Source organism: Balaenoptera ricei, chromosome 11 (assembly GCF_028023285.1).
Source record: "Balaenoptera ricei isolate mBalRic1 chromosome 11, mBalRic1.hap2, whole genome shotgun sequence".
Classification (NCBI taxonomy): Eukaryota; Metazoa; Chordata; class Mammalia; order Artiodactyla; family Balaenopteridae; genus Balaenoptera; species Balaenoptera ricei.
In genome coordinates this window covers 75,268,916-75,288,927 of record NC_082649.1, presented here as the reverse complement: position 1 = coordinate 75,288,927, position 20,012 = coordinate 75,268,916, and the positions used below count along the sequence as shown (strand labels likewise).

The window sequence follows — 20,012 nt, the reverse complement described above, 5'->3', positions numbered from 1 at the left end:
AGAATATAGAAAAGAATGTATATATGCACAACTAAATCACTTTTCTGTACAACAGAAACTAACATAACAGGAACTTCCCTGGTGGCACAGTGGTTAAGAATCCGCCTGCCAAAGCAGGGGACACGGGTTCGAGCCCTAGTCCGGGAAGATCCCACATGCTGCGGAGCAACTATGCCCGTGAGCCGCAACTACTGAGCCTGAGCTCTAGAGCCCGCGTGCCACAACTACTGAAGCCCGCGTGCCTAGAGCCTGTGCTTCACAACAAGAAGCCTGTGCACCGCAATGAAGAGTAGCCCCGCTTGTTGCAACTAGAGAAAGCCTGCGCATAACAATGAAGACCCAACGCAGCCAAAAATAAATAAATAAATAAGTAAACAGATAAATAATTTTTTTTAATTTAAAAAAAAGGAAAAAAGGAACACTTTGGCCATCTAAACACTAACTTTTCCTATTTTTTAAGTTAAATGATGTCAGAAAGCTCAAAGTCACAGTACCAAAGCAGTTTATAAATTATAAAACTGTTTAAATATAAGGTTGTATTATTTTAAAAAGCCTCCTCATTAAAAGGAAAGTTCTGCCTATAAATGTACAACATCCAAAAGAGGCAGGAGGTAATCAAAGAACTAACACTGGAAAAGGGGACATTCTGGAAAGACTTTGAGAATCTAACTGAAAAAGTCCTCTTTGAACTTAAACCCTTATTAATTAATGGCATAGTATTCCCCAAATTTCTACTATTTCAAGAGATTATAAAACCAAATCTCCTGGAAATGGAAATATCCTATAGCCAACAAATAAATAAAAGGACATAAATCTGAATCTACCTAAAAGAGCCATAGTAAACATATTTTCTTTTTAAATGAATAAATTGCTGTTGATTTATTTAGAATAGATGGTATAGTTGCACAGTTCCAAAAGAACTAAAAAGGTATATACGCTGAAAAGTCTTCCTGCCACCTTATCTCAGATCAACTCAGTTTTCATCCCCGAACCCACTCTCAGGTAACCACAGTTACTAATTCCCTTGTATCCTTCCAGATCTCTTTATGCATAAGCAAATAAACAACAAATATAGATTCTTATTTTCCCTCCTTTGCATAAAAGCTAGATTACTATATACACTGTTCTGTGCCTCATCTGTCATGTTGTTTTGTTACCTGACAATACATATCATGGAGAATTCTCCGTATCAGTACAAAGACAGCTTCCTCATTCTTTTTATAGACTTTACAATGAAGCAGAATCTCAAAAAGTCAGCCTCTTTACTTTATAACTCATTTTATAATCCCCTTGTGATCATCTCAACAAAGACATATGTAATGTTGCTGTAATAAGAAATCTTCGGGGGGCTTCCCTGGTGGCGCAGTGGTTGAGAATCTGCCTGCCAATGCAGGGGACACGGGTTCGAGCCCTGGTTTGGGAAGATCCCACATGCCGCGGAGCAACTAGGCCCGTGAGCCACAATTACTGAGCCTGCGCGTCTGGAGCCTGTGCTCCGCAACAGGAGAGGCCACGATAATGAGAGGCCTGCGCACCGCGATGAAGAGTGGCCCCCACTTGCCGCAACTAGAGAAAGCCCTTGCACAGAAACGAAGACCCAACACAGCCAAAAATAAAAATAAATAAATAAATAAATAAACCCAAAGTTAAAAAAAAAAAAAGAGCCCAGTGTGTTGTAGGCAGAGAATTGAGCTGCTCAGGCCATGCTCAGTCTAAAAAAAAAAAAAAAAAGAAAGAAATCTTTGGAATTTTAAAAATCTTATCTGATATTTTTATTATAAAGAATTTATTAAAGTATGGAATACCTATAGAGAAGTGAACAAATAAAAAGTGTATAAGCCTGATGAAACACCACTAAGCCACCACACTCGTATAACTATGATTTTTTAGTATTTCATGGTCTATTAGTATCTAGGAAATATGTTAGAGAAAATTAAAAGTGTTGACTTCCTACACTTCCATTTGGGACACAGTTTGGGGGCTTATGTTTCTTATATTCCATTTCACATAGCTTGATCTTTGTTATTTTTCTTTCAAAATTTTAATTAAGTAGTTCATACATATAAAAATAAACACAAACATATGAATAAAAACTAAAAAATAATAAAAGAAGTATTCATGTACCTAACACCTATCTTGAGAACCCCCTCCCTACCCCTCCCATGAGGTAAGCTGTATGCTTAAGGGTTAACAGTACAGACTCTAGAGCCAGACTGCCTGAGTTTGATTACAAGGTTTACCACTTATTAGCATTATGATTTGGGGAAGTTAAAGTTTTCTGCACTCTTATTTATAAGCTCCTTTACTAATAAATGAGAATAATAATAGTGCCTGCTTCACAGCAGGTACTCATTTAATTATGAGAATTAAATAAGTATATATTCGTAAAGTATTTAACACTTTCCAGCATATACTACATAAAATTTAGCTATTTTTATATTCACTCTCTGCCACCCTCACAAGGAAATATGTTTACCATTCTATTACTATATATGTAGTAAAATGGATGTATGGATGAGAATTGTGATCTTTAAATTTTATACTAACTGGCATCAGAGTCTAAGTATTCCTTTGCAACTTCCTTTTTTCATTCAAAATTTCTGAGATTCATCTACATTGATACATACAGCTATTGTTCACTCATGTTCTTTCTTGTACAGTATTCTATGGTGTAAATTAAAAGAAGTATCTACATATTTCTGTCAATAGACATCTGGATTATTTCCAGTTTTTGCTATTATGAAAAATGCTACTACTAACATGCTTGAACATGTCTCCTGATACAGATTTGTAAAAAAGTTTTTCTAGAGTATATATCTAGGTGAAGAACTGCTGGGTCACTAGGTATATACAAGTTTAACATTATAACAATGTCAAATTGTTTATCAAAATGGTTATATTATAGCATCACATGCTTTATTAGGAAAGAAGCGGTATTAAATCACTGATCTAAGCTTCCAATTTAAGAAACTAGAAAACAGAAGAGGAAATTAAACCTGAAGAAGGCAGAAAAATGGATATAATAAAGGACAGAAATCCATGGAACAGATAACAGAAAAAAATAATAAAGAAAAATCTATTTAAAATAACTGATTCTTTAAGAAGATCAGTAAAGTTGATAAGTTTCTAGCCAAAAGGATAAAGAAAAAAAGAGAAAAGATACAAATTATCAGTACTGGGAACAAGAGAGGTAAGTAACATCACTACTGATTCTATAGATATTAAAAGGATAATAAGGTAATGTTATAATTTTATGCCAATAAATCCAACAAGTAAGATGAAACAGAGAAATTTCTTGAAAGACAAAAACTACCAAAGTCAATGCGAGAAGAAATAGACCTGAAAAGCCATATAGCTAACAGAGAAGTTAAGCTTATAGTTTAAAACATTCCACACACACACACACACAAAAAGACACAAACAGATCCAGATGACTTCACTGGTGAACTCTAACAAGCATTTAAGACTAATCTTTCACGAACAAAGAAGCAAAAAGCCTGAACAAAATATAAGCCAATCAACCAGCAATGTATAAAAGGATAATACAGTACAATAAAGTGGATTTTATCCCAGTAATGCAAAGTTGGTTTAACATTCAAAACTCAATGTAACTCATCATATCAACAATAGAGCATGAGAGTTCCTAGTGCTCTACAGTGTCACCCACACTTGATGTTATCTTTTTTTTAATATTTATTTATTTGGCTGTGCTGGGTCTTAGCTGCGGCACACGGGATCTTCGTTACAGCATGCAGGATCTTTAGTTGCGGCATGCGGGATCTTTAGTTGCAGCACGTGGGATCTAGTTCCCTGACCAGGGATCGAACCCAGACCTCCTGCATTGGGAGCGCAGAGTCTTAGCCACTGGAGCACCAGGGAAGTCCCAATACTGTTCAACTTTTAAAATGAGTACAGGGACTTCCCTGGTGGCGCAGTGGTTAAGAATTCACCTGCCAATGCAAAGGACATGGGTTCGATCCCTGGTCCAGGAAGATCCTACCTGCCGCAGAGCAACTATGCCCGTGTGCCACAACTACTGAGCCTGTGCTCTAGAGCCCACATGCCATAACTACTGAAGCCCATGCGCCTAGAGCCCATACTCCGCAACAAGAGAAGTCACCACAATGAGAAGCCCGTGTACCGCAACGAAGAGTAGCCCGTTTGCTGCAACTAGAGAAAGCCCGCACACAGCAACAAAGACCCAACACAGCCAAAAATAAATAAATAAATTTATAAAAATAAAATGAGTATAAATGGTATCTCGAGGTTTCCGTTTACGGTTCCCTAGTTACGCTGAACTTCTTATTATCCATTCTTTCTTCCTCTTCTTTGAAATTCTTATTTGTCTCTTTTGACCATTGTTTCCGTTGGGCTGTATTTCTTATTAATTTGGACAAGTTCTTTCTATATTCTGGATACCAATATTTTACCAGTGTATGTACCATAACTATCTTCTGTTAGTTGTTTTTCTTCATTTTTTTCATTCTATTTTAACGAACAAAATTAATTTTAATGTATTTGAATTTATCAATATTTTACTTCAATGTGTTCTTTTTGTGAATTATTTATGATATCCTTCCCTACCCCAAGGGCATAAAGATAGTCTATATTCTCTAACGAGAGACTTAAAAAAAAAAAAATGACATTTTTTTTTTTTTGGCTGTGAGGGGTCTTAGTTGCAGCAAGCAGGATGTTTGTTGAGTCATGCGGGATCTTTCGTTGCAGAGTGCAGGCTTCTCTCTAGTTGTGGCGGGTGGACTTCTCTCTAGCAGGCTTTTCTCTAGTTGTGGTGCATGGGCTTCTCTAGCGGGCATTTCTTTAGTTGTGGAGCATAGGGTCCACAGCGTGTGGGCTCTGTAGTTTGCGGCACGCGGGCTCTCTTGTTGAGGCGCACAAGCTCCAAGTAGTAGTGGCGCACAGGCTTAGTTGCCCCGTGGCATGTGGGATCTTAGTTCCCCGACCAGGGATAGAACCCACATTCCCTGTGTTGGAAGGCAGATTCTTTACCACTGGACCACCAGGGAAGTCAAATTTCTTTCTTTTTTTGGCTGCATTGGGTCTTCGTTGCTGCAAGTGGACCTTCTCTAGTTGAGGCGACCGGGGGCTACTCTCCGTTGCGGTGCACAGGCTTCTCATTGAGGTGGTTTCTCTTGTTGCAGAGCACAGGCTCTAGGCACGCAGGTTTCAGTAGTTGCAGCTCACGGGCTCAGTAGTTGTGGCACGTGGGCCCTAGAGCACATGAGCTTCAGTAGGTGTGGCGCGTGGGCTCAGTAGTTGCAGCATGTGGGCTCTAGGGTGCATGGGCTTCAGTAGTTGTGGCATGCAGGCTCAGTAGTTGTGGCTTGCGGGCTCTAGAGCACAGGCTCAGTAGTTGTGGCACAGGGGCTTAGTTGCTCCACAGCATGTGGGATCTTCCCGGACCAGGGCTTGAACCTGTGTCCCCTGCACTGGCAGGTGGATTCTTAACCACTGAGCCACCAGGGAAGCCCCCAGAAATGGTACTTAAATAAGTTTATTCCAGAACTTAAAGTGACTGACAAAAAAAAAAATACCTTAAAATGAGGCACACAAATGCAATCTTTTAACATGCCAAGAGAGAAACCATCTTGAAAATAAGAAGTCATACTTTGGAAACTTCGAATTTTGTCTACTCACTATGAATCAAATCCTCACCACTTTCCAATCACTTTATTATAAAGTCAGCTTATTAAAGCAGATAGGTGTTTCATAACCCACTACAGAACATACCATTTTAGTTATTAGGGTTATTTGGCTGGGTTAAGGGGAGGCACAGCTTTCCCCTAAACTACAAATCCAAGATTCCTAATCCCAGGGCTTGGGCCTTGGTTCCCTAAAGATTTCTGCCCTATTGCCCCACCTCCACAGCCTTCCTGAAATGGAACCTGACAAGTTCACCTCTGTCATTTAACCTAAACTACCTGCTCAATCCAGTAGTAGAGCTCCTTAACACACAGTTCCCTCCGGACTATCCCTCTGGCCTTATGCCTTTTCATGCAGACCTTTATACACCAAGGACACCTGTTATTTTCTATCCTAAATCTTCAGGGTCCAATTCAAGCCTTCTCCACCTTAATCACATAGAGCTTTTAATTCCATTTAGAACTTAATTCTTCCCTAGTTGTTTATGAGGCTAGGTCTGGCTTCCCAATTAAACTATAAGCTCCTCAAAGACTGAAGTGATATCTTAATACTTTCATTATGCCCCATGTTGCCTAATATAGCATATACACTCTCTTACATGTTTCCTGATTGATTAACTAGATTCTCATCATATAACTTACTCAGCTCCTTTAACTCCATATCTTCAAGTAAGGTAAGCCAAGTATGCTAATGATTTTTATTCCTTTTAACAGGGAAAGCATACAAACTTGGTAGTACTGGATAATGGATATTAATTAGAAGACTATTTGAACTGCTTTTACTCACAACACTTCTGATACCAAATGTGTGGCTGTCTTTTCTAACACTACTCCTCCAACTTTCTAAGAAAAGCCGAGTGTCCGACAATTCAATTCAACTCTGACACTATCTACCTGGAGTTAATGTCAGATCCCAAAGGTTAAGGGCTCAGTTAAGGGCAAGACTGCCCCCACTTCTACTGCCAGTCAAAAGTCCCAGGTTGTCACCGATACTTGCAACATGGATACAATTTAGGAATGGTCAAATGAAAGAATTGCAAAGGGCAAGGTATGAGGAAAAGGGCTAGGAGCTTCCATGTCTTCTCCGGTGAGCCACCCTCCTAGCACCTCGATGTGATCACCAAACCAAAAGCTCCCTGAATCTCACTGTTCAAGAGTTTTTATATAACTCAATCTTCATCCTGCTACCCCTCCTCTTCCCAGAGATTGGTAAGCGGGCCCCAAAGTTCCAACCCTCTAATCACTTAGTCTTTCTGGTGACCAGTACTATCCTGAAGCTATCCAGGGGCTCCCAGCCACCAGTCATCTTATTAGCATACAAGAGACACTCTTATCACTCAGAAGATTCCACGAGTTCTAGGAGTTGTGAGCCAGGAACCTGGGACAAAGACCAAATTTTTTTTTACTGTATCACACTATTTCTTTAACACATTCAAAAAAGTTTCAAGGTATCAAATAACTTAGTTGAGGAGACTCGAAAGGCAGATATTCGAAGAAGAAAACCTTTTTAACAATAAAAAAAGAACACTTATAGAAAATAAGCATACAGGTCTTACTGTGCAAACACACCAACTAAAAATATAAAGAAAAATTAAAATAGCCACAAGCTACTGAACACAGATCTTCCTAGACTTACGATGATGTTATGTTCCAATAAACCCATTGTAAGTAAGTTGAAAATGCATTTCATACACCTAACCTACCGAACATCATAGCTTAGTCTAGCCTACCTTAAACATGCTCAGAACACTTATTTTAGCCTACAGTTGGGAAAAAACATCTAACACAAAACCTATTTTATAATAAAGTGTTGAATATCTCATGTAATTTATTGAATATTATACTAAAAATGAAAAACAGAATGGTTGTATGGGCACAGATGGTTATAAGTATACTGGCTGTTTACCCTTGGGATTGGATAGCTGACTGGAAGCCGTGGCTTGCTGTCGCTGCCCAGCACCACAAGGGAGTATCATACCACATATTGCAGGAAAAGATCAAAATCTTAAGTACTGTTTCTACTGAATGTATTATCACTTTCATACCATCATGAAGTCGAAAAATCCTAAATTGAACTACTGTAAATCAGGGACTGTTTGTACTTATTCTGTGCCAAACATTCTACTAACTGCTTTACATGAATTCTCATATCTCTACAACAATCCTATGAGGTGAATCCCACTATTAGCCTCATTTTTAGATGAGGAAAACTGAGGCACAGAGACTCCTCAAGGTCACACACCTGGCAAGCAGTGGAGCCAGGATTCCAACTCAGGTAGTCCAACCCTAAAACTTCTACCAGCAGTGTTCAATGACCCCCAAAGATTTGATAGCAGCTCTATTTTCCCCTCCTCAATTCTGCTAACTTCTGGGTTTGCATTTCCCAGAATACATCATTCTCTTCAGGCTTTTCTGCCTTAAACACACACTATTCCCTGGGGCTGGAATGCCCTGCTCTATTTTATACAGAGAGTAAAGCCCTCACTCTTCAAACAGTAGCTTAAAAACAACTTTCTCTATGAAGCCCTCTTCATTCCTTCCACATTTGCCGCCCCCAATCCTAGGGAAGGAATACATCACTCCCTTAGCTCCTTGGAAACAATGATTCGTAGATACTTCTATTGTTGGGCTTATTTGTATTGTAACTGTATTTTTCAGTACTATCTACCGGGCACTACACTGCACGCCTGAGACATTCAGATACTTGTTAAGGACTAGGAATGGTCCCAGTTTAAGTTCAACTATAATTTAAACGACTACTTCCTTCTAGTCAAGACAACATCATTCATTCTAATAATATTTTACCACGCTCTATAGGCCTGCATATGCAAGATTCACTGGTGAGAAAAATTAATATCTTAAGATTCCCAGGTTCAGATTGGGACTTATAAATTGCATCTTTCCAACCATTTCTCAACTCCCACACTAAGACTTTGGCACTAGAGCTTCTCAATAATACCAAAATTTTGTCTCTACCTCTTTAGTATTTGTATCTTACTCTTGGTTAGACTTTTGTTTCAACAAATGTAGTTAAATTTTGAAACACCATCTACTAAATTCAATAAAACAAAAGTCTAACCAAGAGTAAGACATTCACACTAAGAAACTAGTGACAGAAATTAAGCCACACAGTACTTCAAAAGCTGCTCTGCTAGACTATCCACATTGAACTCTACATTCTTCCACTTCCTACACACTAACCTGCTTTCACTAACCTATTACTCCATCTAACAGTCCTCTTTTTTTATAAGAGCATTTTGAGATATAATTCACACAACATACAATTCACCAATTTAAAGTGTACAATTCAGAGCAACCATCACCGCGATTTTTAAAAAATTTTTTTAAATGCCACAATCAATTTTATAACATTTTGGTCATCCCAAAGAGAAACCTGTACCCATTCAGCAGTCACTCCATGTATTATATTAGTCAGGGTTCTCCAGAGAAACAGAGCCAATAGGATGTGTATATATACAGAGAGAGAGAGATTTATTTTAATTAGCTCATATAACATCCTGGGGGCTGTCAACTGAAATTTGCAGGGCAGGCCAGCCGGCTAGAGAAGGGAAGAACTGCTGTTGCAGTCTTGAGTATGATGGCTCTCTGAAGGCAGAATTCCTTCTTTGGGGGAACCTCAGTCTTTTCTCTTAAGGCCTTCAACTAATTGGATAAGACTCACATTCTGGAGGGTAATCTGCTTTATTCAAAGCCTACTGATTTAAATGTTAATCACATTTTTTAAATACCTTCACAGCAACATCTAGACTGGTATTTAACCAAAAACTGGACACCATGGCCTCACCAAGTTGACATATAAAATTAACCATCACACTCCCTGTTACTTCCTGCTCCTGGCAACCACTAATCTACTTTCTCTCTATGGATTTGCCTATCCTACACATTTCATATAAGCAGAATTAAACAATATGTGGCCTTTCACTGAACATAGTGTTTTCAAGGTTCATCCATGTTGTAGTATGTATCAATATTTCATTCCTTTTAATTACCAAATAATATTCCTTTATATAGTATACCACATTTTATTTACCCACTCATCAGTTGAAGGACATTGGGTTGTTTTTTTTTCTTTTTACAATGAACATTTGTACAAGTTTTTGTGTGGACATATGTTTTGGTTTCTCTTGGGTATATACAAAGGAGTAGAATTGCTGGCTTATATGATAACCCTGTAACATTCCTTTTTACTACGCAAAATTTTCCAAAAAATTCAAAGCTACAAATTTTGTTTATTCTACAAGCATAACTACCATTGCTATACTAGTAACATACAGCATGATCTTATCTTCTATCCCTGAACTTCTGAAGTGGAAGGAAACATAACTGGCATCTAATAATACAGTTAATATTTCTATATTTAAAGTTAAAAAACCAAATATATTCATTTTTTTCTAAATTAGATTTACTTATAGGGGGAGGTCACATATATAATTTAAAATACAACCTCCAAACATATTATACTTAGAAATTATCCAATGAAGGATGTGGAGAGAAGGGAACTCTTGTACACTGTTGGTGGGACCGTAAATTGGTGTAGCCACTGTGGAAAACAGTATGAAGAGTCCTCAAAAAACTAAAAAGAGAACTACCATATGATCCAGCAATTCCACTCCTGGGTGTATAGCCAAAAAAAAAAAAAAAAAACCCTAAAACACTAATTCAAAAAGATACATGCACCCCAATGTTCATAGCAGCATTGTTTACAACAGCCAAGACATGGAAGCAAAGTAAGTGTCCATCAACAGATGAATGGATAAAGAAGGTGTGGTATATATGTACAACAGAATATTACTAAGCCATAAAAAAGAATGACATTTTTCCATTTGCAACAACATGAATGGACCTGGAGGGTATTATGCTTAGTGAAATAAGTCAGAAAGAGAAAGACAAATACTGTATATTATCACTTATACATGGAATTTAAAAAATAAAACAAACCAATGAATATAACAAACAGAAACAGACTCACAGATATAGAGAAGAAACTAGTGGTTACCAGTGCGGAGAGGGAAAAGATAGGGGTGGGGGATTAAGAGGTACAAACTACTATGAATAAAATACATAAGCTACAAGGATAAATTGTACAGCACAGGGAATATAGCCAATATTTTATAGTAACTTTAAATGGAGTATAATCTTTAAAAATTGTGAACTACTATGTTGTACACCTGAAACTTGTATTTTGTAATCAACTATACCTCAATAAAAATAAAGCATACTAAAAAATTATCTAATGAAAGAGTATCTTTTTTTAGTATATTATAGTATCTGAACAGTGATACTCTAATATCTTTACATGTAGAGTTGGGTTTTTTTTCAAATTGTAGAATTTTAAGTAATGAATAAATATTGTTTGAGGAACTGGTCTTCAATTAAAACTCTACACAGATTTACTACCAAAATATCTATGAGTTAATGGACAATAAGGTTTTTATTTCAATATATTTTTTTCTTTTGATCTATTGCTCACTAACTGGTTGGTGATGAGATTAACGATGACTAATTGCGCGGAGGTGCTGAGGTAGCAAGCAACAGAGCGATCAAGAGCATGCATTCTGCAATCAGATGACTGGGGTTCAAATCCTGACTTCACCACTCTCTGTGTTACCCTGAACAAATTCCTTCACCTTCCTGAAGCTCAGCTTTCCCATCCTGAGGATAATAATACTGACAAATTCAAAAGTCTGTTGTGAGGATTAAATGAGATAATGCATATAAAATTCAGTGTACCACCTGGTAAGTGCTCAATAAAATAATATTAATTTTACAGCAGTCTGGATGCTGGTCGTAACCTAGAGCATATTAACACATTTCAGATAAGCTGACCATAATTCACTTGATATCATCAGCTAAAAAGTACATTTAAAATTATGATCCAATTGCTTATGAAAAAAAGTAACAACAACAAAAAACCTTACTTATCTACATACCCAAGAAGACAAATGCACAGAAAAAGCTCTGAAAATTACATACCAAACTAATAACAAAAGTTACTTCTAGAGGAAGGGAAGAGGATAAGAGGTACCTATGTGAAGGAGGACATATATATACTCCACATACGTCCTTATTGCTTCAATTTTTATGAGAATGTATCCATTATTTTTGTAAGTGAAAAATAAAAAAAGGAAGAATAGCTTGAAGGTCCATATTGGAAATTCATTTCTACTTGACTCAGCTAGAATAAGTCAGTAGTTATAAATGTAGATAAAACCATAAGCCTGAAAGTATTGATAAAACCTTAATGCAAATAAATAAGAAAACAAAGTTTCCTATGTCTTTAAATTAAAATCTAACCCAGATTACATATTTGACAAAGGATACAGCAGAATCACCAAAGGCTTCCATGTTTTCAAGTGCCTATATAAACTTTACTTTTTTCTTTACACCTAGCAGCTATTCTCTCTAAAGAATTAAAAATTTACATGGCACACAAGTTTTTCCAAGGCTGTTTCATTCATTTGCATAAACACTCAAATCCATATCAGTTGCCTGAATGCAAACTTAAGAAAAAATATATTTATTGCTAGGAGTAGTAGGGGTATGTTTAAAAAAATGCTAGCTGACTCAGAGAAATAATTAACTCAGATTCTCTCAGTCTTTGAAAGACTGTCATATGACAAGCTTTTTAGTTAATACTTCCAGAAAATAATAGCTTAGATTACCCTTCAAGAGAGCAAAAGACAGATTTTCATTACAATAATTGTTCATTCCATAATAAGACAGTTCAGAATAAATGTCTAGCAGTTGGTTTTTATTTCAGAGGCAAACAATCTAGATTCTAGTTCCAACTCTCCACAGTTACTAAGAGATGACCTTGTGCAAATAACCTCTAAACAGCAAACTCTTTTTTCATAAAACGGAGCCAGTCTGCGGTTGCTCTACCTACCTCCTAAGTGTTATACAGATCAAGTGAAATAAGAAAGCATTCTGAATATCATTAAACCCTTAAAAGTATTATTTTGCATGAGAATGGATATATATACGTAATGGCTCAAAATTAATAGTATCACCAATCACAAGATTATCTAAGATACCATAACACTTGGCAAAGTGTCTTGCACACTGCAAATTCTCAATAAGTAATGATTTATACAAACACCATGTATTGGAAACTGAGTCCATGATCCCAAATTGAGAACTAACTCGAATGACCTTCTGCTCTTTGACCCTCCTCAGGGTCTGCCGAAATAGAAACTGCTCCATTGTTCACATTTCACTCATTCAAGCATTTATGTAGTGCCTATTCCCTTGATCTCAAGAGCTCACATCTGGCAGAGCAATAGTGCATTTGCGTCATAATTATTTTGTTGTCTGTGTCTCATAACGAAATCATATACAAAGTTCTATGGGAGTATAGAGGAAGAAGCAATTAATTCCTCAGTTAGTGGGAGTCAGGGAAGGTGTCACATTGGAACTGGGATGAAGGGGAAAAGTCATTCTGGAAGTCAAAACAGCAAAAACGGCTCTTTTTCTAGGAACAATGAGCACTGTCACATAGCTACTGCACAGAGTCTGGGGCAAAGGAAGAAAGGAGTAATAGAAAACGAAGCTGGAAAAAAAAAGGAATGAGAGACGGATTTTGAAGGTTTTGTATATCATGTTAAAAATTAATGGGGCAAAAAAAAAAAAAAAATTAAAGGGGCAAACAACCTAGATTTTGAGCAGGGGTATAAACTGTTCAACTACTGGTAGTGGTAGTGAGAGAAGCATGGGCAGGAAAGAGTCCTTAGAACATTTCTGCAGCTAACAAATGCCACCATTTTTCTGGATTCAAGTAACTGACATACATTGAGAACCAATCTCACAATCTTTTCACTAAAAACTCTAAATGACAGACACCCTCCTCCCTATTTATAAAAGAGAATAGATACTAAGCTCTAACATAAATACCACTTGAGAAAACCAAACAGGAGCCTGAGAAGGTAAAGAATAAACTTAAGCCAAGGAGTAAAGTCAAATAACTAAGTAGAACAAAAATGTTTTAAGTGTATACACCAACCATATTTTTAACAACTTAAAATAAGACAAAATATTTCATTAACTTTCCACTACTGTTAAAAGTAACATAGAAGGAAATGATGATGTGCTGTGGATACATAACCAGGCCTTCTGAACATGTTTACATTAATGCGTATTAAACATAACGTCAAATACATGTCTTTCTCACAAAAACTAGCTCTTAATGACCTTTGTAACTTCGGTAAAAAAAAAAAAAAACAAAACAGACATCTGTTGAAACATAATACAAACAAAATCAATGCATGTATGATCTGCCACTCTCCCCAGAAGCTGAGGCCAGGATCTTTGCAGTCATACGGAAGGAAGAGGGAAGAAACAATCCTGGTTGTCAAATTCTGGAGATTTCTCCTTTGCAATGACTTTCTTGCAATGTCCTTGAAACGTGCCACATCATTCCTGCTTCTATGCCTTTACTTGAGCAATTTTTCCCACCCAAAACTCCTTTCCGACTGACTCTATCTACATTCCGCCCTATTCAAAAAGTCCTAAGGTCTAGCTCAAATTGCATCTCGTCCATGAAACCATCTATCCATGAAACCTTTCCTAAAATCTCCAGTCCACACAGACCTTCTCTCTTTGCTGAAGTCCTAACAGACAAGTTAACACATTTGTCTTTTTTCATTTTCTGGCATTTAGTCATTTTCCTTCCTACTATGAACCTGGCCCATGCCCCTACAACATGACATCATATCTAAACTTTTACAAAGCCTTGGAATAGCAAAGTGGTTAAGAGCTTGGATTCAAGAGTCAGAAAACCTCAGTTCAAATCCCACCTCTACCATTTATTAGCTATATGAACTTGGGCAAGTTAACCTAATCTAATCACTCTGCCTTAATTTCCTCATATGTTAATATGGGAAAAATAAGCACCTATCTTAAATAGATATTTAAGTATTAAATAAGTTAACATGTAAAGCATTTAGAACAGGGCATGGTACATAGTACACAATAAGTTTAGTTAAGCTAACAGTTACCCATTTTTACTTGCTCCAGGCCTCTCTACATGTGGACGTTTTATCACTCTTAAATAATGGTTTTGGTATGTCAGTGCTCGGCACAGAACTCTCCTGGGCCTTCCATAACCCATGGGTCCATGCCCTTAGTTTGGCAACAAAGGCATTCCACAACCTGGCACCAGGCTATCTACTCAGCTTCAGTTACTCAACATCTACTTAACAAGAAATAATAGGAAACAGACACATAAGGCAGAGACCCTCGCCTCCAAGGTCTGAAAACTAATTCCAAAAACAAGGCCCAAACATGAAAACACCACACACGACGAATGTTCACCCACAGCTACTCTCCAAGACCTTCTATCCAACAAAATCAGTTTCCTCAGTGTTTGGAAGATGCCAAAAATCATTCAAAATGACTTGCTTTTGCCTGTTTTATTCCAGCCTCATTCCCTCACACACAAACACAACCCATAAAAGCACCTTTTCTTAACCTGTACCTGTCCACTCCTATTTTGAAGTCTAATTCAAACACCATCACTCTCTTGCCATTTGAACTTATATAATACTGTCTTATCTCAAATCAACTGTTCTCAAGGTGTTTAGTCACCCTCTCTATCCAAATATAAGCCCCTAAAAAGGAGTAACAATTTCTTGCCAATTCTCCTCATTTTCCCCCCATGTCCCCACCCACCACTATGCTCTCCACTGAAACAGATCATGATAGAACAGGTGCCCAAAAATATGTGTTGAATTTAAGTAAAAAAGTGAACCTGGAAGTAGACAACTACTACTACTACTTACTACGAGGTAAACTACAGTGAGACTGGAAGTAAACTACTGTGTCGACCACTAGACTATCGCTGGTCCACAAAGCCTCAAATCAAATAGGGCCATCCAAATCAGAAGGAGGCAGTCCACTTACTATCTCTTCTATGTAACCACCATATGGGTAGATTTGCTTGTTCAGTGGTACCTTGAGTCAATAGAAGAGTTAATGACCATCCTATAATCTGCCATCTAATTTGAAGAGTCTGACCTCCAAAAACAAGTGAAGGATGATACACAGGGCCAGAATCCAAGCAGGGCAATATTGAACTGCTACATCCCTGAGTAGATGATTTGGGGAAGCTTATTAAATTCCACTCTGTGGCAAACCTGTCACCCTCCAGCATGCAGGTTTTAAGTACCATAACACATTCCATGAACTTAACATTAAAAAATGTCACCTAGATTTCCATCTGCCTACACTCTGCAAATTTCCTACAATAAACATGTATTACTTGAATAATCAGAAAGTTTTAAGTGTTTATTATTTCTTCCAGCTTTTAATGGTTCTCCCATAATGATGAATGCAGAATGCAACACTCACAAATTGAAAGTCAACCAAAGGGCATGTTACCCCAATTTTCCACTTCCCAGGTAAGGTGCCAATTTGGACAAAGTTCTTCACATGTTTCAATTTTAAAAATTACTTCCACATATGCCATCACATGAAAGAAAAAAATGTCTCATTACCTTCCTGAGATTCCACAGCACTACAGCAAATTGCAAAGACCTGCCTAGATGGTTCCCTCTTCCCCTGACCCCAAACACACTCTTCTCTAAGGACTGAGCCCTTATTAAGGGCCAGTAACAGGGGTGCTAAGTGATTTACATGATTATCTCAATGCTGGAAACAACAGTAGGTACTATTATTATCCCCAGAAGAGAAAACTGAAGTTTAAAGATGTTTGAGGAAAAAAACAAACAAAAAGAACTTGCCTGAGGCAATGCTTAAAGAAGGAGGGGATTCTAGTGTTGTACAAAGAAATTTGCTGGGAATATATATTAGGCCCTAGGGACTTTTGTTATGATACAATTGTAACAAATCCTCATACTGGAAATTTATTACAGAGAAAACAATAAATGATATTTGGTCTAATTGTGGGTTTTCTTCGTAACTGTGTACCTCACGCTATCTGGCACATAACAGACGCTCAATCAAAACCTACTACTGTCTGGGGTTTCCCTGGTGGCACAGTGGTTAGGAATCCGCCTGCCAATGCAGGGGACACGGGTTCGAGCCCTGGTCGGGGAAGATCCCACATGTCGCGGAGCAACTAAGCCCTCGTGCCACAACTACTAAGCCTGCGCTCTAGAGCCCATGAGCCACAACTACTGAGCCCTCATGCCACAACTACTGAAGCCCGCGCGCCTGAAGCCCGCGATCCGCAACAGGAGAAGCCACCGCAATGAGAAGCCTGAGCACTGCAACGAAAAGTAGCCCCCGCTCGCCGCAACCAGAGAAAGCCCGCGTGCAGCAACGAAGACCCAACGCAGCCAAAAATAAATAAATAGATAGATAGATAGAAAAAAATTTTTTTAAAATAATAGAAGAAGGACTTATGCTTCAGGAAAGACTGAGTAGGTGTACTTTTCCTTATTTCTCCTGCTGAGAACAAATTGAAAGATTTAAAAAAAACCAAACCTACTGTCTGTTCAAACCTAAACTTTAAATAGTTAATTCTTAAAACAATTCGATCACATGGCAAGATCTGACAGGTTATTTGTTTTATTTGACTGCTGGAAAGATGAGTTCTTTAAATTACTATAGGTAACCTATGAGGTCTTTCAGGCACCCAAACTTTACTTTCCAGGGAGAAAAAAGGATCTGTTCCACAGGTAAATAAATGAGCATCTGGTGTTATACAGAAAAATTAACATACTTTTTAGTCTTTATCCTACATACAGAGTAGGATATAGATATTACGCAAGCACACAGCACTTGGGCAATCTTTTCCTCCTTTCTTTGAAAAATGATTTATATAATAATTCCTTAATTCAGAAGTAATGCTTTCTCTCTTCCTTTTGAGGCTCAGGTTTCTTTCATTTCAAAACAGTACTCTTCTAAAAGACTTAAATTCTTCTTTTAAAAAAGACAATCACTTAACTCAGAAAGAGGGACCAAAAAGTCAGGAGGTGAAACCGGAGATATTCTTATTAGTCTTACATAACTTACTCTAAGTTAGAACTAATTCAGTAGATTAACTAAAACTTGAGGTTTAAGCACCAACATGAGCTCTTTAGTATATTCTCCTCACACATAGATAGTTTTTAAAATTGAAAGGGACTTACTCAATTTTTTTCTTGTATTCTTAAAATATAAGCAAGCACATGTATAGTTAATTAGGATGCCAACATAAAAATGCTAAAATAGTCACTTATAATGAAGAGCGCTAAATTCAAGCTATCACATCCAGGTAATGCAATAACTGATAGAGTTGGATATAATTTCAGAAAATAATTTTTAACACTGATTTTTAAATATCACCTCTGTAAGTATGCATTAAGTGTTTTTATTAAGTGCTGAAGGGAACATCAAAGTGATTTTCAAAAGCAAGTGGTATACATTCACCCAACCTGCAAACAAAACTCTGAAATCATAAAGTTAGTTGTTCATGCTTAAATTGGCTTTGATAATTGCAAATTATCCCTTCCTAGGTAAATATGTATCAAATCTTCCAAAATAAATTTACACAAACACTGTCCTTGCTAGAAAAACCCCGATCTGAACTCAACTAAAAGCTACTGTGTTGTTAACTATATCTCACCACTGAGTCATTTGAGCCCCAGAGTAATACTGGCCGCAGATTCCCTGCATTGCTTTGGGAACTGCTGCTTGCTTCATCAAGCACTGAACTACAAATTCACCTTTCTAAAAAGACTGAAAGCAAGAAGCCAAGTTTCGCTATCTAGTTTTCTAAAATGAATTAGGGTTTGGGATTTCACTGGGAATGACCACGTTATCAAGATGCCATCGCCCTCTCGAGGCATTTAATTAACAATACCTTCTCTGTTTTCCATTCAACCACCTCAATCAAATTTCCACTAGAACCAGACACACAAAAAGTTGGTTTCATGGCCTTGCTGAAACTCTCCTCTGGGTGCAAGCCCTGGGATCCCACATTCATTATGCAGAAGGGGCAAAGGGAAACGAAAAGCAACAATTGTTAGACAACGTAGTGACATTACCTTGCCCGTCTTGTGATCAAACCAGACGAGAGCGTGGTTCCTTGACAGCACTTTGCAATCAAAGGTAGCATTATTCTGCGCTGGTCGACAGCGGGCCACCGAGCGGCCGATTTTAATAGGCTCGTCCAGGTAGACATGACGCTCCTGAAACGGGTGTGAGTTCGGGCGACAAGTGAAGATGGCCAAGGCTGACGGCATCGAGGACAGACTTGGGGTGTCTCTCCTACCAGGAACAAAGAGGAGTTCCACCGGATCCGGACTGCCCTGCACAAGCCTATACCCCTATCCCCCCCAAAATTTTAAATTAAAGCAAACTGCACATTGTCTAAACATAACCAGTGAACATCAAAAACTCTTCACTGGGGTGGGAAGACAAGCCAGCGCAAGCCCCATCACCTCCTTTAAAACCCAGCAGGGCCCTGATCACAAAAAGTCCCCAACTGGCAGCTTTCAGTCCATCTTCTTCCCTGGGAAAAAAAGGCTCAAACATTGGACAGCTTCGGCCAAGAAAACTCCTGGAAGACAGTTTGGGGACTGGAGGTATACAACCAGATGAGTCACACACCAATTCTTGTGTTTTGTTTGGGATCGCGGCCGCTTTCCCCCCTCGGTGGCGGAAATGTTGCAGCACTGCAGCATGAAGAAAGGGTCGGTGCGGCCAGAAAGGTCCTTTCGGGCGGAAGAAAGGTGGTGTAGCTGAACACCTCTGGGCAGCCACCGCCCGTCCTCGAGGGCCTCGGGAGTGGAGGGACGAGACGCGATAGGGGCGGCTAAGGGGTCTAGACGGCCAGCGGGACAGTCTGCATTGCCCCTGCTGCGCGGAGGCCGGCCTGGAGGTGGCACGGGGTCCCCGGAACGCCGTGGGCCGAGGCGGCGGTGGCTGAGGTCCTTGGCACGAGGAGCGGGGACCGGCGGGGGCGCGGGCAGCGGCCGAGACGGGACTCCGGGGCACCTGGCGGGCGTCCCCGCGACCAGGGCGGGGATCCGGCTCCGCAGGCGGTTGCGGACCGAACCAGGCGCGACCCGGGGGAGGCTCCGGGGTCTCGGCACGCAGGAAGTTGGTCCCTGAACACCTGGGCTCCTGGCTGCTGCTCAGCACACCGGCCGCCTCCTTTTAGGGTCGCCCCCGCGAGGGTCGCATCTCAGAGGCGGCAGCCGAAGCTCCGGGCTGATGAGGAGGTGGGGGAGGGAGGCCGGCCCGGAGGTTGGGGGAGAGGCCTGGAGGCCCCGGGCTGGGTCCGCCGCAGCCTCCACCACTCGCGGCCGGTGGGACACCCTCAGGCTGTGCCCGACGAGGCAGAAAACTTTCCGACCTGGTGGGGCAAACATGAAAACAAACGGCCGT

At 39.1% G+C, this 20,012-nt stretch overlaps 1 protein-coding gene across 40 annotated transcripts in view; it reads right to left on the bottom strand.

Annotated features, from left to right (window-relative positions):
• The window catches only part of SLMAP (sarcolemma associated protein), a 312,286-nt gene extending 293,402 nt beyond the window's left edge, over nucleotides 1-18,884 (bottom strand). For all 40 annotated transcript variants that reach the window (XM_059939987.1, XM_059939983.1, XM_059939999.1 and 37 more), the window contains exon 1: nucleotides 18,668-18,884. In XM_059939987.1, the coding sequence (XP_059795970.1) occupies nucleotides 18,668-18,865 (198 nt within the window). In that variant the 5' untranslated portion in view covers nucleotides 18,866-18,884. The remainder of the gene's footprint in view (nucleotides 1-18,667) is intronic.
• Between the last annotated feature and the right edge of the window lie 1,128 nt (nucleotides 18,885-20,012).